At 48.8% G+C, this 22,047-nt stretch overlaps 1 protein-coding gene across 1 annotated transcript; it reads right to left on the bottom strand.

Moving 5' to 3' along the window:
* Positions 1–17: 17 nt before the first annotated feature.
* Positions 18–20,251, bottom strand: SPINT1 (serine peptidase inhibitor, Kunitz type 1). Its single transcript, XM_052782110.1, has 11 exons — positions 20,119–20,251; positions 19,471–19,943; positions 10,611–10,762; positions 8,971–9,109; positions 7,688–7,858; positions 6,967–6,993; positions 5,876–6,001; positions 4,902–4,952; positions 3,937–4,107; positions 3,154–3,210; positions 18–2,008 (listed from the first exon to the last, which is right to left on the bottom strand). Exons 2-11 carry the CDS (start codon positions 19,898–19,900, stop codon positions 1,815–1,817), a joined length of 1,518 nt encoding a protein of 505 aa, XP_052638070.1. The 5' UTR covers positions 19,901–19,943; positions 20,119–20,251; the 3' UTR covers positions 18–1,814.
* Between the last annotated feature and the right edge of the window lie 1,796 nt (positions 20,252–22,047).

Here is a 22,047-nt window from a genome sequence, read left to right as displayed (position 1 = left end):
GACACCACTCCCAAGTCAGGTAAGACAAACAATTCCTTTTTATTATCAGAGTGAGCGCACAAAAAAAAAATAAATCAAGATGTTAGGTTTATTGCATAGGCCATGATAGGCTGTGGGAAAAACAAAGAGATGGAAGAAATGATTTGAGACAGGTCATGAAAAGCCATGGAGGAATCTGACCAGCCCCAGGGACACTGAGGCAGATGCCTGTGATGGGGAGAAGCATGCAGTCAGATTGCCAGCAGGCTATGGGCAGTGGTTTCTTCCCTTCCAGCCCAGGCATCGGCCCAACGAGGTAGCTCTCCTGGATCTGCGCTTGAGAAGACCCGAGCCGTGCCCTGAGCCGGGCATGGCTTCACCAGAGCCTTCCAGAGCCACTCTGCCCTCGGCCCTGAAAGGGTCCAAGCATTTGAACTAAAATCTGTACATAGATTTATGCTTCTTACGCGTGTGCGCGCACACACACACAAACACACACCCATTTCCTCTCTCATCACAGCAGGAGTTTTCCAAAAGCAGCAGGCACTAGGCGTTGAGGGACCGATGCCAATCCCACAGCCGACAAGGCATACCAGGCACTTCAGAAATAGCAGCTTCTGCCCCCAGCAGAAGTCCTCAGCTCCCAGAGGTACAAGCCTGGACAACAGAGATGCAGCAGTACACAACTGGGGAGCACCCCACTGCAAATAGCCTACAGGGGAACATACAGGATCTCACCGAGGTGGGGATATCACATGCTGCCATGGGGCCAGGGATGAGCTCTGGACCTCCCGGGGCTGGGCTCATCTTGCATCCGGAGGGATTGGGCCAGCAGGAGTGAGGAAGCCTGGGAACATCAGCTGGCGGTACTCAGCCCGATTCTGTGCTCTGAGGGATGCCAGGGGCTCAGGTCAGGCTGCGTGCTCGGAGGAGAGTGCAGGAAAAACAAAGCTGCAGCAAAGGTCCAGCTGCGAGGGAGCTGGGTCCTTCCACCCTGCCCTCACCATCAGCAGGAAGAGTAAGGACATTTCCTTTCATTTCACGTGAGAATAAATAGATATTTTGTCAAGGTGTTTGGGGTCAGACTGAACACTGGAAAAGCAACCTGGGCAACTTACAGAGAGAAAATGGCGGATACATACTGTACACAGGAGACTGCAACATGGCAGCCAGGCAGAAAAAAATCTAGGTGTGCTTTTATGTCAAAAAGCAAACCCTAGTGATTAAAGCAAGTATTTCTGTTTCCTTCCATCTCGGAAACAGGAACCACTGGAGTGTTCCAGAGCTCTCAGAACAGGCCAGACGGTTACGTGAATCACACAGCCCTCAAGAGGCTCACCACGACCAGGAGGACTGCTGGCCTGTAGAGCCACCTTGCAGAGGACTGGGGGGAAGGGAGGAAAATATGAGGTTGGGTGGGAGAAAGTGGCACCGCAAACAAAAAATTTCTGGCTCTGGTGAACTAGCACCATTCACCACATGAATGCTACACAGATCCAGTCCCAGGGTCCTTCAGTCAGTTGAGTGGAGCTGTGCTCCAGGTCTGAGCAGGAAGAAAGATGTCACTCAGAGTTTTCACTGGATTGTTTGAGGTTAGGAAAGGATAGACATCAGAGAGCAGCAAACTGCTCCCAGATCTTCACTTTCCAGCGCAGCCATTTAGCCAAGACAATCACAAACACTAGTACTGCCAAGTCATGGCTAGATCTTGGCCTCATGCTACAAATGCCTTCAAAGAGAAAGTGTGCTTCAGGCACAGGCCTGTGTCTAAAAACAGAACTCCAGAAGTTTCTGGGAGTGCCCCAGTGCTGGGCTGGAGAGACAGAGCCCGTAGGTCAGACTGGTTTGGTGGCACTGCTGTAAAACAGATGCTCAGTGTCCTCTGTGGTGGAGAGGGTTGAGTTGGTAGCAGTGGTCGGCTGACGACGGCGGCTCTTCTTCCTGTTCTTCAGGAAGAAGTAGCCGATGATTGCCAGGACCACCATGATGCAGATCCCGAGGAGCACGGCAATCACTATCTCAAAGGCACCTGCGAGGGATACATGAACAGGTTAGGAGGGCTGCTCCACGAGCTCTGATGCAGCAGGAGCGGTGAGGAAGAAGCAAGCACAAAAGCCACTGCAGAAGCTGTGCTGGCAAAGAGAAGAGGTGGGCAATAGCTGGCCTGACAGCAGGGTGGTCACTGCACAACTGGCAAAGAAGAAGGAAGGCATAAGGGTATGGCCAGCATATAGCCAGTCGGTCTCTCCCAAATTATAGTTCCCATCATTTCCCAGATGCACCACGCCCTCTAAAGGCTATTCGGTGACTTCGGCAGGCTTGGCCATTTGACACTCCTATGAATATCAAGCCCTTCTGCGACGCTGGCCTTGCTGCACATGTCAACAGGAAGGCCACCAAGGGGTGGTCGCAGAAAGCACCCCCTGGCTGGGATAATGTTGTAGGAGTGAGCTATGGTGGACAGGCCGAGTTTGTTGGGAAAGAACTTGCAGCAGTGCTGTGAGCACTTGGTCTTCTACAGCCAACTGATCTCCTGCCATCAACAGTGGAGATGGTCAAACGTGATGCATTTGAGAGCTGGTGTGAATTTGAAGATTAAATCACTCTCTAGGGTTGAAGAACAGAAGAGTATAATTTCAGTTCTCTGCTGAAGAAAGAGGCCTTACAGCTCTGTGGTGAAAGGACACCAACCTTAGTGTGATATTCTTTTAAGAACTTGTAATTCGATAGCTTTGGTGTTCTTTACAGTTGTAGAGAGGGTGTATAGGGTCTTCAGATTTCCCCACAGTCTAGCACCCAACATTATTCACATACCCACTTTAGCCTTCTTTTGTGCAGAAGTTAGTGGCCCTTATGTGAACTTGGCCCTTAGGAAGAATTTTATGTGCCATTTTTTGATGTTGAACAGTGGAGCATTCATGCAAGTTAATGGAAGGAAAATCAGGAGCCTCTGATATGAGCTACTGAGTCACAGACAAAGGAGAAATGGGACCACCGAGGCACAGTGCATAGAAGCATCTCTTGCCACTGCTAGCATCCCACAAATCCCACATTGCTCCCTCAGCTTCAAAAGGGGGGTGGGAGAGAAGGCTATTATTTGCAAGAAAAGACAACATCTTTTACAGGACAGGGTAAAAGCAACAAGCAAGATCTGCAGGAAAAACTGTTACTCACTTAAGATAGCAGTTTGGGACTCAAATGATTCCCATCTCCGGCCAATGGCATCTGCTTCTGAAATGGGAGCAGAGAGGGGGGAAAAAGTTTAACAAAGAAGGCTAGGAACAAGGGATAAAACAGCTTTCTGAGGAGCATATTTCCAGTGCTCTGAAGTGACTGAATGCATACAGCATCCCTCTTGACAGCCGTGGTACTGAACTCTCAGGGCAGGCTGGGAGGCACCTTGTAGCTGGGGGTGGCACTTCAGAAAAGCAGCAACAGTTTGCCTCCTAACAGGTACAGTTTGGCAGAATTCCTCCTGTTTCAGCTGTTGGCCTCCACAGCAACACATACAAAGCTCTAGAGTGTAAACCTTTCCCTCTTGTTTGTTTAAAACTTCTGCCTAATATGTGTCATTGAGGATTTTCTTAATTTCTCCCCTCCCACTTGGGGAGAACTGGAGCCAAGCTAGAAAGTTAGATTCTCCTTAGAGAGGCCCTACCACATCTCTGGTTAGTTTTGTCACTCTCCTCTGTCCCTTTTTCAACATCAGCACCCAAAATGTTTTCCAGCTGTGAGAAATGACATGCTGCATTGCAGAAAGATGCTGTAGATACACACGGTTCCCTGTAAGCTGTTGGTCACATTGAAGAATGCTGTGAGGCATGGCCAGGGTTTGACAGCAGAGCTGCTTTGACTGAAAGCTCCCAAGTCACTGCCTCTTTGGGACCACAGAATTTAATCTGGAGTTATTTTCATAGTTGGATCAGTAAAACTCCAGCCCTCACTATGTCTGCTTACTTGTGATGCCTGAACATGATTTCATGCAGTCTTCCTCTTCTTCAAAGTTGTTGTCGTTGCCACCACAGCCCCCATAGGTGAAGCGGTCACATTTCTCAGAGAATGGGTTATAGTACCAGCGGGGGATGCTCTCGGTGCACTGTCCAGTATCAGGCAAGTCCACACAGTGACCTGGCAAAGCAAGGGAGAGGTGCTCTAGCCCAAGCAGTGTGTTCCCAGAGCAGCAACATTTTCTGCTCACAGCAGAAGAGCACAAGCACCATGGCAGAGGGAATCCATGGCCAGAGCAGTGGCTCTCGGGTCCCCACCGCCCAGTTGCCAACTGCTCAAATTGGCATTGCCCATAAACCCTACTAGCAAGGAGGAAAAAGGAACATCAGAGCGTGCAGTCGTGCTAGACCTTAGATTCAGACCCCTGCAGAAACGACCTGTCCTCCTCAGGAGGCAGAAGGGAACATGAAGAGCCTGGACACACAGAAACCACAGTTTGGCTTGGGTCTCCTCTACAAGCAAGCTGCATTTAAGCTGACTTGGGATATACCGTTTTAGCCCAGTGGCAGTGCCACCGTCTACGTTAGTACAAACAAAGCAAAGGTATGGGATCAAGCACAGGCATATGCTTACTCATATTATGCCATTGTTGTGTCCCCCACACTGCTTTGGTTTGCACTATTTCCAAAAAAGTGCTGCAGGGTTTTGTACAGGCCAGATACTGTGCCCAACAGGCAATATGCATGAAACCTGCTTGGGTGGAAAAAGTTTAGGCAGGAGAGTGAAAGCCTGCTATAAACAGCTGTCCTCAAGGTCTGAGAAAAGGCCCTTGCTCATTTTTAGTACAGGGACTACCCAGATGCTACACCCATTTTTGGAATTATACAGAGAAGCAGTTTTACCATGAAACAACAGACTGAAGAAAAAACCAAAAGCTGGTAGATGTCAGCCTAAGTGCTCTGGATGGTACATACCTTGCTTACGTGTGACATTGATTTTCTGCAGTCTATTGAACTCACGAGCATCTGCGAGAGAAACATTTCATGTTAAAACTTCTCTCACCAGTTGAATACAAAAGAATGCCTCTGTCTACGCAGACATGGGCAGACAGGGCTTTCCTGCACGTTCCTTTGCTACCACAAGCCAGGGAAAGGGAGATATAATTTGAAGTTCTTAAATATCTCAAAGCTATGAGAGGAACATGGGAAAAATAAAATGTACTAAAGGGAAAATATTCCCAATTTCTGTTCCACAAATACAGAGACAAAACTAAGGAAAACAAAGGCTTCTTGGTTGGTTGGGGTTTTTTTCATCAAGAAGAATGGGGAAACTGCTATCACTCCAGGTTTTAAGAAGTGTGAAAGAGCACTACTGTAGGATATGAGAGAGGGCAAGAGAGATGAATCGTATGCTTGCAACCTAAAAAGTCAATAAAACACCCACATATAGGAAAGAGATTATGGGAATTCTGTCAGAAGAGGGAGGGAGAGATGGAGGGAGGGATTGCGGACTTGGGCTGCTCACCACTGTGCATTTACATTAACATAATGTGAGGATGTTAAGGGGACTGTGACATTGGACAGACTGGGAGAAATGGTTTCATTTCCCATCTCCCAACTCCAGGAGAGCAGGTAAGGTCATTCAGTGAGAAAAATATTGGAAGGGGAGGGGAGAACAGGCTCTGAAGTCTTACAGACAGGTGCAGAGAAGAGAGTCGAAGAGTATTTAAGAGGCAAGAAACATCCCAGAAAGAAGATCACCTCTTGCAGTCAGCAGAGATAGGGGAGATGGCAAAACCTGCAAATGTAATACTGCGGAAAGAGGTAATGCAGGGTCAGGAGATAAGAACAGAAGGCATCAAAAAGCATTGCGTCAACACCTGTGACTTACATTGCACTCATCCCTGGGCAGATACTAAGTTGTCTAAGCCAGAATTTGAAGTACTTACATTGTTCACAACAGATCTCGTCCGATCCATCAGCACAGTCAAGAGTTTCATCACACTCCAGATAGGCATCAATGCAGCAGCCATCCTTGCATCTGAAGAAGGGGGACTGACAGTTCCCATTGCACACTGCATCAGAAACAGTTCAGACAGCTCATTAAAATTCATTCTTTCTCCCTGCCACACAGATGCTTTATGAAGGACTTAAAAGCTGCTGATAGGGCTGGCAAACAAGAAACAAGGCAGGTAAGTTAAGGTCTCCCTTCAGTACCACTCTGGACTCAAAAAAAAAGAAAAAAAAATCATTTCTTGTTTATAAATGAAACATTGCTCTGGGAACAGCCATGCTTCCTCTCAAAAAAGAAGTACACAGAAGGCGGAAGCAAGAATGAGCTACTCAGGAGGAATATGGAGACATTGCCCAAGCATGGGGGATTAAATTAGGAAAGACAAACTGAAACCTGCACACCCAGCTGCAAGAGCCAATGGAGAAGAGCGGTTATTCCCCTCTGCTCCAGAGGTGGTCCCAAGTGTTGAGTACTGTGCCCAGTTCTGAGCTCCCCAGTGCACTAAAGGCATTGGCATACTGGAGTGAATCCAGCAGAGACTCAGCAAGGGGCTGGAGCACAAGACCTGGCATGAGGTTATGGAAAAGACAGAGACAGACTCATTTTGGAGGTGCACAGTAATAGGATGAGCAGCAACAGACACAAGTTGTAACAAGGGAAAGTGATTCGATATAAAGGGAAGAAAATTATGATGAGGGTCATCAAACACTGGCACAGGTTGTCCAGAGAAAGTGTAAAATCTCCTTCATCAGAGATACCCAAAGCTGGACTGGATGCAGTCCTGAGCAACCCAATGTGACTCAAAGCTGGCCCTGCTTTGAGTAGTGGGTTGGACCAGATGACCTCCAGGGGTAATTCCCAACCTGAATTATCCTATGACATGAAAGTGAAAGGCTTAGTAAAGAAATTAGTCTCCAGTGCCCCACTTTCCCCGCTGACTGAGTGCTAATCAAAAGCCACAGGAATGAACGTGAGACACTGAGCCTGAGCTCACAGCAGGATTACACAGTGGTACAGGAGGCTCACCTGGCTGTTGTCGCCCACCAACAGAACCTGAAGAGACAAGGGGAAAAATAAAATAAAATTACCACCACATCATTTTGTCAGCTCAAGATCAGCTTTATATTGCCTTCATAGATCACCTAAGTGCATATTTCTGGAAGCAAGCCCTGTAGGAGTTAGGGAGGGGAAATACAGGTGTCCACCACCCAGAGACCCCAGACGAGCAGTGGGGCACCCACGTGAGTCAAGCCTGGAGAAGCACAGGGGACCTTCACACCACTAGCTGGACCGTTCCCAAATAGTCTTTCTTTTCCAAGGCTTTTGCCTCCTCCGTAAGCTGTGCTCTGCAAAGGGCCTGGCAGAGGCTCAGCCCATTTATCTGAGGCAGCACTAAGTCATTCTCAGACTTGGCTACGAGGGTGCCAAGGGAGAAGATAAATTTCATTTTGGGAGTGAAGCACTTCTGGCTCCCCCACAGCACAATGCTACCCTCTGAATTTAGGTTTCAGATGTGACACGAAGGTTTGGTGAGGGTTTCTGCAGCCAGAGACACACCAGGGACACTGACCGGGGGAGCAGGGCTCCAGGGGCTGGGTCAGATATGTTGGTAGTGTACGACTAGGACTCTTCTTCTCCTCAGCTCTCTGGGCTCTAACTAGCTGCCAGCCAAAAAGCTGCAGTACCTGCCCACAGGGTCGTCCCAACCCTATGAGAAAGAGGGAGCAGATTTTTGAAGTAGACTCACCTCTAACATTCTTGCAGGCGAGTTTACACTCCTCTTCCCGTAAGTAGTTATTCTTGTTGGGCTTGCAGCCACCAAAAATGAACTCCTCACACTGCTGAAGGGTCGGGTTGTAAAACCAACGTGGAAAAGACCCCCGACACCAACCAACCTTCTTAGGAGTCAAACAATGCTCTATCAACAAAGTTAACATAAAAGGCTCTGGTTAGCTTGCTTTGCCTTCATATAGACAAAGGAGAATACCTTCCAAAGGAAAGTTCGTCAACAGTGTGGACACTAGTCTGAAAGATTCATAAAATCTTGAGTGGCATGGAGAAGGTGAGTAGGGAATCATGGTATATATTTTCTTACATGAAAAGCAGGGTCACAAAATCAAATTAGAAGGTGCCACATCCATAAAGCACAAGGAGCTGCTTCTCCACACAGCACATAGTTAAGCTGTGAAACTCCTTGCTTCAGGATGTTGCGGCCCTGCAAAGATTACATGAGGTCAAAAAGGGATTCATCCATGGCTATTAAACACAAAGAAACAATCTTCTGCTTAAAAAAAAATCTCCCAGCTGCAAATTCCTTGGGGACTAGCCAAGCATAGTAGGAATTTACTGATAACATGTCATGTTCTTGTACACTTTCCAAAGTATCAACCTCTGGACACTGTTGGATGCAGTATACTGGATTTTGGACAGACCATTAGTGTCACCTGACATGGCTGTTCTTGTATTTTTATGGTACCTGTGGTAGGAGGAGAAATTCCCTGCTTAGCTACTAGTCAACCATTTGTCCTTGCTCCTAATGCACTTGTAGTGCTGAACATTTTGATCATTAAATAAGGCCATTAAAGTAAAACACATAAATAAAGCCAGGGACACTTTGAATGTCATGCAGATGGCTCCACCTACCCTGCAGCTTAAGGGAATTAGGGCCTTCACAGCAAAACCATGGAGTCAACAAGACCTTTCGGGTTCTCCTGTTACGCCCTAGCTGCATCCTGGGCTTCAGCCACTCTGGCATCACCCAGCACAGGCCAATGACACGCAGAAAGGATGGGGTTATTGCAGGCCACCTCTTCTGCAAGAGGATGCAAAAACCCTAAAATAGACCACTATGAATGCAGAGACCTTCCACCACTGGTCAGGTGCAGGCTTTTACTGGGAAAAGTTGACATATAAATCCGGTCTCTTGGTTGTGCTCTTTTCCCATCCACCCCTCTGAGAAGAGCACCAGTAATGCCAGAGCAGCACCCAGGCTTGGGGACTCCAGCTAGACATCCGTGGGCTCAGGCTCACCTTCAGTCTGCTCAGAATTCAGCACCATAATGGTGATGTTGGTGAAGCCTTGCTGTTGTGCAGTGTCTGTGACAGTAAGCTGGAAGATGTAAGTTCCCGCCTGTAGGTTGGAGATTTCTACCTGATCTTCTTCGTGCTTCTGAGAACGGAAAAGAAAGGCTTATGCAGAAGAAGGTACTTCTAATGAGGCAGTAAGCGAAGCCATGCAAGGCCCATGTTCCTGCATTAGGAAGAAAGGAGCTTGGCTGGAAACCCCCAAGCAGATGTCTGGCATGAAAAGTTTCTCAGTGCTATACAATACCCCCAAATTCTTGGGCTGGTACCCAGCTGGAGTAGCGGAGAGAAAGAGTACCACAAGCGTAATTAGACACTTCATATTTTAGGGCATTATGAAGGCACGAGGGAAAATAAAAATCTTGGGAGAGGACTGAAATACCAGTAGTTTTTATTTTACTTTTTTAAAAATAAAACCTATTACGAATCATTTACTTAGTACATAGGGAATAAGCTAGATGTATTTAGGAAATATATACTCTTTCATTTTGAATATGATAAGTATATTTAGTTTTAGAGATGGAAACGAGTGCCTATTTCTTTGCGTGTCAAGAGGTTTCTAAAAGAGAGTGAATCATTTTGTCAGAATAGAAAGCTGTGATAGTATTGACACAAACTTTTTCCCTATATTTGCTAACAATATTGGGCCTCCATTTCCATGCTATCTGCCTTTTTGGTTAGGTTTCAAGAGAACACAGTGTTGCCGTATGTCATCTTAATGTATGTAGTTAATACAGCATAATGTTTTTTTTTTTCCCCTGGAAGTTGCTTTGGTTGGGCTAGGGGGAAGGGAAAAGGAAAGGAGCACTTCAAGATTTCCACAGCCCCCTCAGCACCCTAGAGTTAGTCATTGCTGGTCTTCAAAATCAGCTGTGCGCCTGATGCACTTATTTGCTAATTCTTCCGAAAGGTGCCACAAGAGCTCCATATGAGCTCCGAGGCTTTCCAGAGCATTTTGCAGAAGTTTAACAGTAATCATTTGCTCTTCTAAAGCCACAATTCACATTTAACATCTATCAGATAGGCAGTATTCACACCCTGGAGATCTTGGAGCCAGTCAAGGAGGGCATGACTTCTGCTCCAGCTCGGATAAAATAGGAGGAGGAACCTATGCTCTAAAGAGAGGCAAAGTCCAGGAAAAGCCACAGGAGTACAGAAGCAGAGTCTGAGACTGGATTATTCAGAGCCAGAGGAGGAGAAGCACCAAAGTGGAGCAGAGCAAAACTAAGGGCAGGCCTCTTACTGAACTACAGGAGCTTGGGAGCAGAGACAGCTCTTGCACCAAAGCTGCTGCCCTCTCAGGTGCTCCCACCCAGGCGGATCAGGTGTTGCTCAGGAAGGTTTGAGATGGCATCCTGGTGCAGGGAGCCCGAGACCTGATGAGGCCAAGAAATGCCACGTGCCAGTAGTGTGCGAGAGGGTGGGGGCAACCATGAGGAGTGCTCTGTAACTTTTGGGAACAGGCTCGTGGGTGGACTTGAGGAGGGAAGGAAAAGGGGACCTCTAAGTCAGTGGCTGTGAGAGCCCGACCTAGTGCAGCCCACAGGTGAAACTGAGCAAGCTGGTTCCTTCCTGCAGCTCCTTACCTTCATCTCCACGGAGGGGTCACCAAAGACCTGTTTCCATTCATAGCTGACTATCCCTCGGTCATCGGTGCTCTCTGTGCCTCTCAGCATCACCAGTTCCCCCGGCTGCACCCTCATGTCCATGCCAGTGCGGGCTATTGGAGGATGGTCATCTGCAGAAGAAATGCAGAACAAGGCTCGAGTAAGAGGCTGAAGGGTCCAGTCCTTGTCTCCGTTACAGGAAGACAAGGGAGGGCGATTCTTCTAGGCTAAATCAATACAGACTTCAACCACTGAAAGGAAAACACTTTTATATGGCTGTGCTTCTTGCAGCCTGAGCAAGCAACAGGCAATCAATACCGTTATTACTGCCCTCCTGACTAAATTAGTAACTCCACAACCCGCTCTGGCAGTGCCTTTGAGCCAGTTGGCTCCCTGGTCACTTCTGCCCACAGGAACCACCGTAAGAGGGTGTCCCTGTGGCTACAGCCATTGTGCTTCTGACCGTCGGACCACATCCTCGCAAAACAGCACAGAGCGATCTCCACCCTTCACTTAGGGAGATGACCTGATGTGGGTGTTGAAGAATGTGGAACTGACTCTCATCACTCCTACCACCATCTCTAAGCACTGTGTTAGCATACTTAACCAGAGCTATGCAATGCGGGATTTGGATGGGAAATATCCCTCCTCCACCTCATCTTCCATCCCACTCTCTGACATGCACGCCTTAAAAAAAGCACACAAGTGCCATTCATGAGATCATTATTTTTATGCCATTCCATGGATTAGCTTACCAGCAGCCTCCACAATCCATGAAACACTTTTCTAGACCGTAAGTGTAAGAGATGAAAACTGATCCCTGCCCATGCCAGCAAGAACAGCCTACACAATGACACTATTGAGTCTGACTCATAACTCATTTCGGCCTGAACGTCTCTGCTTGCAGGCTTCTTGCATAGCTCAGCCCATAAAACTCCACCTGGTAGCACCTGTATCAGGTCCAAGATTCAATGTTCAAGTTCAGCCTGAGTGTTTTGTAAAGGCGTTGATCGTCATTTATAAGCTAGATATAAATCACTCTACCATTACACTGTTACATCAACTGTGACCGAAGAAGAGGATCAGTGCCCAAACCCCTTAGAAAACTACTCCACCAGCTAATTATTTTCACTGTTGTAGACTTGCTCCTAATTTCCTGTGTGAGTGTTTCTGGATTCAGGTCCCAGCTGCTGACTCTCTTGCTAGAGCCTACTGAAGGGACCTTTAATATGAGTCATATATACAAACAAGCCTGACATGCAAAACAACCTACTTTTTAGTTCTTTCATCACTAAATTCAGTAGGATAGAGGGCTTTGCAATACGTATTCCAGATCAGTTACCACAGAGCCACCCAGAATCTTCTATTTTCTAGTATCTTTTACCAAATGAAGACATATTCATTCTATCCTGGTCTTACAAATGCTGCTGCCACCAGAAAGCCACTGGGGAAACAAACCTTCCCTTGTTCACACATTTGAGCATTGCGCTCAGGCTGTTCTGGCTGCAGAATTGGGGAGGGTATGTGCGTACGAGCCCTCTGAGGTTGCCCCTGCAGCCTGCTCCCCAGCCCTGCAGCATACCCCCCCTCATTGCCAGGCTGATGGGGCTGCAGTTTTATTGTATGGGAAGAGGTCAGCTGCTGCTAGCTTGTGCAGCTGCAGGGCTTCTGGTTACATGTCTCGCACCGGTCTGTGCACTCTCCGCAGTCCGTCACTGGTTTTATCTTTTATTCCATCTTTTCATGTAAGTATCAGGTGGGAACAATCCGGGATCAAGCTCGTATTGTTGAGTTTGATCCAACCACCAAAATAGGCAGAGGAGACCCAGCTGGACTGAGAGAGGCCAGGAAGGCGACACAAGCAGGGATGCCCACCCTGGAGTCCTCTCGCCCTTGGGTGAGGCACACCTCCCTGCCACTCGTCCTCAGGGCCGCAAGCCAGTGTGATGCGTCCTGTCTCAGTCAGGCCCAAAGACTGCTGAAAGACACCAAGCAGGGCCGAGAGAGCCTGGCACCTCTTGGTTTTGAGCAGGGCCGGCAGAACAACTAAATGGAGTTTTGCTTTATTTTCAAGTGGTCTTGCCATGAGAAGGTTCATTGGTGAAAGCCATGACTCGAACTGGCAACACCTTCCAAACTGAACAGGGGAAAACAGCCCCACAAGCAGCTTGTACACAGCACAACAAGCTCTGGAAAGGGGGCACGTTCCTGGCATTCCTGCCAGGCAAATGCCGTGAGCCTGCCAGGGAGAAATGCAGCTGCTCCCTGCCACCCTCCTGCCAGGGTGAGCCCAGGAGATGGCTGCAATTGCACAAGGGAAAGACCAGTTCTTCAGCAACACAGAGGCTGATCATTAACTCACAACTCCAAATCATATTTTTCCTTGACATTTTTAAGCATGTGCACATAAAAAAAAATTAATTGCGGGCCAAACATTTCTCCACAGGTCAATTTAGTTACTTTGGGTTGTGGATTGCACAATGAAGTAAAAGTTCAGTTCTGATCAATGGGTCAGCGGCTTCTCCAGATCCCATCTCTGATTAGCCAATTCCCTGACCCTCCTCACCTCCAGAAAAATAGTCAGAATATTTGCCTATCTGCGGCGACTGCCAGGGAGGAACTCCCACGAGAAATGAAGGACTTCATTTTCAAGTCTCTCCCTTCTCTTCTTAGGATGTCTGAAAGCTCAGTGACTTTGGAGTATTTCTGCTACACTGACTGTGTGAAGCCTTCAGCGGCAGTGTGGCTATTCTCCACCTGAGCTTCATAACCAAGTGCTGACTGAGGCAGAGTGAGTATCAACAAACTGCTCATAGAAGGAAGATTCTCCATTCAGTTTGTTTTGCTCTGAAAGTCTTTGAAAAATGAAAGTTACCTTTGCTATAATGCTCTTTTGACTCTGGAAAGTTTCCGCTGTAAAACTCTGTAATTAACAGGGAGATTAAAGCTTTATGATGCTGTTCTGAGTTGTGCTCTCTACTAGGGAACACATACTCCTGGCGTCACATCATTAAGGGACAACTTCCACTTCCATTTATAAAATATGTCAGAAGGTGAAATATCTTTTCTTTATGATCCTGGAGAAAAGCCTGATAGAGTAAATCCAAAACACTTGAAAACAAATTTATATGGCTGACAGTGTATTCATGCCTCAGTCCCTGTTTTTTGCTTTTTTAAAAATTTCGTCTAGTTTTAAGGCTTATGCAGTCAGTGGTTTGTCTGGTTACTCCTCTAACAATGAGTAAACTTGAACCAAAGTTGATGGGGGACCACCAATCTAAAAGATATTAAATTCCTACAAGGGCTGCAAAAGTAAGCATCTAAGTGGGGGAAGAGACCCCACTAGGGACCTCGCTCTCCAAACATGCGGGCACCAGTCAAATCCCACAGCAGAAAGCACTTGCAAAGCTCCCAGTTGGGGGATTTCTCTTTTGGAGCTCAGATATCAGCCTTTGCCCTCAGGACACAAATTCACAGAAAACCAGATTTCCTCCATTCCAGTGCTCACGCAGATACACCCTAAGTACTTGAGACTATAAAGCAATGCTTGAAAATACCTCAGAATGATTTGAGGCTGCCACTGGAAAGAGCTGGAAAGCTTTCTCATGGTCACCGAAGGGCTCTTACTGCCCGCCGTTGTCTGCGTTGGCAGGAGCAGCTTACAAAGGAGACAAGTGCGGCTTGCGCCGGGGACACTGAGGCACTGCAAAGGGAAGGACCTCGCTGGGGACAAAAGCCACTGGGCAGGCCGGTAGCAGAGACAGGAGCAGAAATGAGGCCACCCAAATTCCAGCGTCCATGAGGCACGCAACCTCAGAGATTTCAAGCGTCAGAAGCCAGCTGAGCCTGCCTGCTGCAAAAGCGGGTGGGCAGGGGCGGGCAGCAGCGTGGTTCTCCCCACAAACGCTAAAGCTTCGCTCTAACCTTGCTTCCGGGGAAGTCATTCCAAAATGCACAGCTTTCAGGGAGAGTTCATTCAAATCTCACCCACCGACACTAGAAAACTCTCCATAGTAACAGGCAAAGGTAAGGAAGTGTTAATTTGCCTGAGGAGGGGGAGAGGGAGAAGAGAACAAGGCAATGCAACACGTTGCCCGTTGCCCGGAGAAAGAGAAATACAGGTTCTTTCTGTAGGGATTCATCCTGGCTGGGCAGCAAATGCAGTCACGATAAAGCTGTATAGTTTTTGGAAAACTTATGCAGAGCCAAGCAGCTCTCAGCATTAATTTCTAGAGGTTTCTACAGTGGTTTGTAGGAGGTGCACAGAGCAGGTCAACTTAACCTCTCTCAAACAATACAGCACAACTGAAAGGATTATATTTTCAGATTAATGCAATCTGCTGCTGCCCCAGGCTCCTTCCACCCTTCCTCAGGGTGTGGGAAACCAGTCCAATTTGCTTTAGTGGGCAGAGGGAAAGAGTCTCCCGTGCATCCTCATGCCATTTTAGTAAAGATCGGTTTTTTACTCCAGTCTCCTTAGATAGCTCCAGAGCCACGACATGAGGTAGCCACAACATGCAGCACTTCAGTAAATTCTGTATCACAAACAGTAGTTTCACAGTGAGTGGAAGCTGTTCATTGCCTGTTCTGAGCGGGGAGCTGGACTGGCTGGTCTCCAAGGGCCCTGCCAGTACACATTAGCCTCTGAATCTGTGATGCAGGTACTGAACATGCAATTTCCCCCTCTCCTGGCCTGAGCTGGGTGCTGGAGGACAAGCAGCTGGCTCAGGGCTGAGCAACACCAGCCAAGGGGACACCAGTGACCAGACCCATCTCAGCCCCGGACAAGATCCCAGCACCGCTCGTTTTAGTTGCACTGTGCCTGAAGAATGGAAACCAGCGCGGGACCAAATGTTTGAAGATGGATGAGCTTCAGACTTGGGGAGCTCTCCTTTTTGAATGCATTACTGAAGTTTTAACCTGCAAATCTCTCTCCACGGTGAGGCAGGAGCAGACCCATCCTGAACCCTGCGGGTTCCCCAGCGCTCCCCGTCTCCCACTCACAAGCCTTGCATTCAACAGGAAGATTGTGTCACCGAGCATTTCACAACCACCACAAAAGATTCAGTTCAAGAAACGGACAAAGGTTCGGGGAGGTTATTTTCCAGTTTCACACCCAGAACTGGTTTGCCTAGACCAGAATAAGCTCGGGGTAGTTACTTAAACACTGGGCTCCATTATTACCAATAAAGTGCATGGTGAGCCTGCCCCTCCCGCATGAGCCAGGCAGAAAACTCGCACCAAAGTTCAAGCTGGGGAATCATTTAAGAGGATAGTGCCTTTTAACAGTAACATCAGAGACTTCGGGCTGTACGTTAGCTGGAGCAGGCCAGAGACAGAGCCAAGCTGTCGTCACAAACTTATAAAGGACTCAGAAGCTCTTGTTCTCCAAAATACTGAAAATATACTCAGATGAGGTGCAGAAGCTAGATTTCAGCTGTTTTCATTGTTGCCTGCGCCCACAGGTTTTTCTGAAGTCATGACACCGTAAGAGTAGCTGCAGCGGGTTAGAGCAAGGGTGCCTCTGTCCTGTGTTCAGTTTGCCAACAGCCTCGCTGTGGATGCTCAAGCAAGAGCAGGAACAGGGCAAGCAGACACAGTGCTTCCCCCATAATACTCTCCCAGCTTTCAGCTACTTCCATTAGGCTCTGGAAACACTCCAAGATTAAATTTTCCCATTTAGCAGCCCCAGCTGTGCTCCCTCTTTCAAGTGTTACCTAGTGTCTTCCTGAACATATATAAACCTCTTCATTCAAGAGGTCTGCTCCCTCTAGTAGCAGTGTGGGTGTTGCAACGTGTGGCTTTTTTGTTTAATGTCACCCACTGGGATCACTACATATATATTTCACTATTCACTAGAGAAAACATGCTTTTAACCCTCATTATTGCAGAGAATGTCTGAGGATTGCCACATGGGCATTCCCTAAAGGCTCCTAGGACACCTGATGGCAACACATAAAGGAAAGGGATGGATGATAAAGCAGCTTATAAGCTTCCTGCAGACCTTTAGAGCCAGTCTCAGGGGGTTGACAATAATCTGGGCTCCAGAGCAGCCACAGAGCTTCACATTTTAACAGCGACACAGCACAACAGCAGGAAGACTAGACAGTTTTGTCTCCAGTCCAAAACCTGGGCCAAGATTTTTTTGCCTACAAACATTTGGGAGGAAAACCTGACTGAATGCTGAAAACAGCTTCTTTAACACTCGTTTCACCCAGCCTCTTCAGGCATCCTCAAAAGTCCAGAAGCAAAAATGCCGTAGAGCTTCCTTACGCTGCCAGGTGGACACGCTCGGTGCCCAGAGGCTCCTTCATTTCGCCTCCCACACCTGCACCCTCGTGCCCTTCCCCTCTCCCCCTTGGTGGCTGCCAGGCACCCACCTTCCAGCCCAGACAGTCCCATTCTTCCTTGCGTGGACCCAATTCCAGCACCACAGCTGGAGGGGCTTTGAGTTTTAGTTTGGATTTTTTTGTCTGGATCTGAGCCAAAATCGAGATCTGCATTCTTAAGTGTCTCATCAGCTGCTGTGGGGAGGAGGGCCCAGCTCATATGGTCTGATTTAGCCCTTGTTATTATTTGCGATTTCTCCAGTAAAATAACTCCTTTTCAGCTCTGGATTCATAAACAGTAAGAGTCCTTCATCTCTTTTCCTGCCAGCCCTCCGATGTCATTCAGGGTCATGCAGAAAGCGTTTGGTATCAGTCAAAGACAATGCCTCAAAATTCCAGGAGAGGAGATAAATGTGCTTCCCATTGAAGCACAGCATGAACATCTCAGCCTGATCCAAACATGAAGTAGCGAGCTTCCCAGTGTCTGTCACTACAGCCGGAGACCTGCCCAGCAACCTGCACCCTCCGAGAGTGCAAACACAGGGTGTAGAAGGGACCGAGCCCTTCCTACACCCGCAGCGGTGTCGTGGTGCAAACCCCACGTGAGCGAGGAGGGGCATGCCCACTTCGGCAGGCAGGGCATCCCTAAAAGCATTTCTGGCATGTTTTTCACTTCTCACTGATAAGCCCTCCTGGGTCTTCCTGCTCCACCGCAGCATCTATGAAAGTAGCATTTAGGGATGGTTTGCAAAGCAGCACCTGCGGATCGGTGGCTGGGATGCTCCAGCTAGGTGCCGTGGTTCGGCAAACACAGCACTGCTGGTGGCACAGAGAGCTCAGTGACCCAGGGACACTTTCTAGAGACCCGCACACATGCGATGCCAGGCCCTGGGACCAGCCCAGGGAGGAGGGGGTTGCAGTCTCCTTGTATAGGGCGCTGGTCCACAGAGGTGAAGGGACCGAATTGCTCAACAGTACACTGCATTTTAATCTAATCTTGTGAAATGAGGATGTACTGGAGATGATGCATTCCCTTTTCCTCCCACAACAAAGCATGTAGGAGTTCAGACAGCTGCCAGTATGCCACCTCCAGTCCTGGAGATGTGGGCTTCGGTTCCTCGCTAACTGCAGTTCCCGTGGAAAGGATTTTGAGCCTGGAATGGAGACGCAGGACAACTACTGCAACAGTGAGATCGAGATTTACCAGAAGGGCCTAAAATGCAGTGGGAAGCAACTAGGAGGGACAGAGGACAGGAGGACCACTTCTGCCACATCGCTGTTCAAACCAGCGACACCCAAGGGCTGCTCCAGAGGAGCCCTGCCCTGCTCCAAAACCCCGGTAGGGCTACTTAGGATGGACAAAAGCAGTCAATGTGGGGTTTGGTGCCATTTCACACCTCCAGCACCTTCAAGGCTCACAGGCTGGCACATCCCAGCAGAAGATATAAGACCTATTCAGCTAGTGCCATCGAGCCCAAGCCCATGTGCCCACCTGGATGCTCCCCTTGTCACCTTCACAGATCCTTTCCTTCCCCTCCACAGGTAGGCTGGGAGGGGGTGCGAGGAGGATTACCCATACAGATATCCCTTAACAGCCCTGCCCACGCACCAACATATAATAAACCGGTTATGGTTGCCAAAGATCCAGCCGGGCTAGAGATATCCCGGTCTCGCTAGGCTTCCTCCAAAACACAGAAGGAGGTAAAAGCAGGAATTGCCGTGTTTTCAGCGTTTCTGAACACACTGCATTTCTTTGCAGGTGGCAGAGCGCGTGGCAAGCAGCCAGCTCCAGATTAGTTTGTTTTCCACCTGGTTTTCTGGGTCCAGGTGCAATCTTTCAGAGCAGGGAACCAGGGATTGGGGAAGAGAAGCCCACCTCCAAAGCGGGAGTTTTCTAATCAGCGTCCCCCAGCTGCTCCCTCTCCCTGCCCCAGCAGCAAGGACCAGCCCCAACAAGCAGAGCGATACTGAGACAGACACCTCACCATCCAGGCTGCTGCTCACAAGATTCAGGCTGTGGCAAAATGAAAGGTAAGTGGATTGCGTCCTGCCTCCAGCCCCTGAGCAATTAAGAGATTAATGCAGCCCTTTAAAATGCGGTGATGTGTAGATTTTTAGAGGATTTCACTTTCCAACCTCAAAGGCCTGGGGGGAGGGAGAAGAAAAACAATACCTTTTTCTCTATATTGTAAAGTGTCAAAAACTCAGCCTGTGTTTGGTAAACTCTCACTCCACCCCCTTCAAATAGGTTAAAGAACGATTCCGTCTCCATTTACTAATAGGTAAACTGAGGCACAGATCTTAAGTGAGTTTATCAAAGTTAGGGAAAACCTTTGCAGCAGAGGCACATACAGAAACCCCTATATAGAAACCCATATAGATCTTTAACATTGCTTTATCCCAAGTGTTTGGCAGCACTGCTGCACGTATGACTGCTGGAGGAGCTGGCACCAGTGGCCATTAGCGCTCTTCCAGCCCCGGTTTGCACGCATCCATTACGGGCACCTTACCATTAGATCTGTGATCCTGCATTGCCAGGTAGGAATCGTACACGTCCTTCCTCAAGAAGTTGAGAAAGCCGATCTTCCTGGCAAATCTGCAGACGAAAGCCTGCTCGTAGAGGCAGTCGAGGAGAAAGCAGCCCTGGATATGGTCTTCCTCTGTGCCCGGGACCTGCTCCACGAGAGCCAGGTTGCAAGCGGGGTCCTTACAGCAGGCTCTCATGCAGTCCCTGCTCCGACGGACCATGGGGGATGACAAGAAAGTGGCTCCATTCTGGACGGAGGCATCTGTATCCAGCACCAAATCTGGCACCCCTGCCATAAATTCTTCCAGGCACGTTTCACCGAAGGGTTTTTCCTCCTGTCCTTCACCGAAGTCCACTGCCAGCACCAAGCAGACCCAGAGCACAAGCCATGGACCTGGACTCCCTCTGGCCATCTTGGCGCCCCAATCTTCACCGCCTTGAGACCTTAATCCTTTCCTAAAGGAAGGGAGAAGATAGATGAAGCTAAGAGGGATGGTGTCCAGGTGCGTGCCACCCTGGGGCGAGCGGGGACCCGCAGAGGCTGCGCTCCAGGTCCCAGCTCCCCCCAGGGTGGCCAATGTGTCCCCCCACCCTGCAACTCATCCCCAGGCGTGCGTTCTCGGCCCCCCACCTGGGTGGTCTCTGGTGAAACCGATGCTGGGAACAGGCTGTCCCCCTTATTCCCCCCCCCAACCCGGTGCCTTCACCCCTCAGGTGTGTGCCTTCAGCTGCGTCCGGCGGAGACAAAGGCACTGAGAGTGCAGGAAGTGAAAACCAATTCCTGAGAGAGGAGGAAAAAAAAAAAAAGAATCCAGTCACTCCCCTGCATGCTGAATTGCGTAAAAGGAAGGGGAGGAGAGCTGGGCTGATACCATCTTCCACTCCTCTGGTGAAGGGAGGAAGGCTCCCTCCCCGTAGGAGCCCAGAGCGGTGTTCTCGCTCCTGCAGGTGCAAGGGCACCCACTCCAGATGAGCATCCCACCAGCCGGGTGCTTGCTGCATCCCCACGCTTAGGATGCTTTGAAGGAACCGAAAGCCGGGGAGTACGCAGTCTGTGTCCTCCGGCAGTAGCCCTCACGCTCCGGCGTGGCCCGCTGCGTGGCACGGAGCACCATTAGCCCAGGTCTTGCTAACCCGAATGAGTCAACCTTGCAGCCGCACCTACAGTGCCCGCTGCCATCGCTGCTGTGAGGGGTTTCACGCCCGGTGCCGGCATCTCAAAATCATGGATTCCCTGCTCTTAGGACACAATATTCCTTTTGAGTGAAACCACTCGTAGCATGCCCGGAGGCTGCTCGGTGCCAGGAGCCCTGCCACCACAGCAGTGAAAACTTTTAGTAATCACCCCCCACTGATGAGCAACATTTCACTACTCTCCTCAATCGTATAGATCAGGCGTGGTCCATTTATAGTGCCCTCGCCTCGCAGGACAGTGCTGTTTGGGGCCATGGGAACACAAAGGCTGCCTGCCATAACTTCCATGTATTTTCTCCCTTTCTGCTTCTACTTGCAGATCCATGATCAAATTCCTCTGTTCAACAGATTCCCCAGTGTCATCCACCCCCTCTGTCTGTAAACAGTCCTAAAGCCCCTGGGTAAACTGTTCTTATCCCTCTGTCGTAGTCCTTAGGAGAGCAGGGAGCGCTTGCAATTTGTGTCGACATTATTTGTAATGAAATATTGCATCACTTAAAACAACAGCAGCAAATGTGAGATGGTATTGAGTGGTGTATCTTCAAAAAGAGATAGTGGGAAGCAGCTACGCCTTGAAGAGCAACTGGCTTTGCAGTTTTGGGGACTGTTCTGGTCTCCAGTGTTTCAATTCTTGCTGCTTCTTTCTGTACCTCTGATCCAGCCTCATGTATCCTGATGGGATTTATTGAGAGTCCTTAAGATACAGGTTTCCCCCTCCTGGCTGTCACAGCCAAACACTATGGGAACATAATGTTGTGGGAATATTATTTTTCAATATCTAGCCTGACTTTCTATGGCCTGATGCTGACATTTGTGTATAGTACTGACTTCTGTTTGGAAATGGGAATTACTTTGATCTGGCTATGGTAGGGTATAAAAAAAAAAGTATATAGGCAAAGCCTAAACCGTGAAAATACATGGTAAGGCAGTAGGAAACATGCATGTCTGCAGAGCAGAGATGTTTGTTTTCCTTATTGGTGATACAAATCTTTGTCAGAGAAGCATGGATGTCTCCCACTCCACACTCAGACCCATCTCTATACCAGGTCTTTGGGACCTGCCTGCAGACCGTGCCAGTGGTAAAGTGAGGGCTGGCCTGGCTGGCCTCTACGTCTTCTAAACACACGCAGGACAAATAAAAACCACAACAAGGTTGTCTCCTTCTTTTACTCTGCCCTGCCTGAGGCACTCTGCTGGGGGCTCACTCTTGCATTCAGCCAGGAGGAGATTTTTTTCCTTGACAAATATTTAAAGCCTTCAGTCTGGATCTGGGTGAGACTCAGTGCAGTTCCCCGACACAGGAGCGTGCTGCTCAGGGAGCAGATGGTCCCATCCCCTTTGCAAACTGGTGACCGTACTGGGATAT

This window comes from Harpia harpyja, chromosome 3 (genome assembly GCF_026419915.1).
Source record: "Harpia harpyja isolate bHarHar1 chromosome 3, bHarHar1 primary haplotype, whole genome shotgun sequence".
Classification (NCBI taxonomy): domain Eukaryota; kingdom Metazoa; phylum Chordata; class Aves; order Accipitriformes; family Accipitridae; genus Harpia; species Harpia harpyja.
This window is presented reverse-complemented; position numbering and strand designations above follow the sequence as displayed.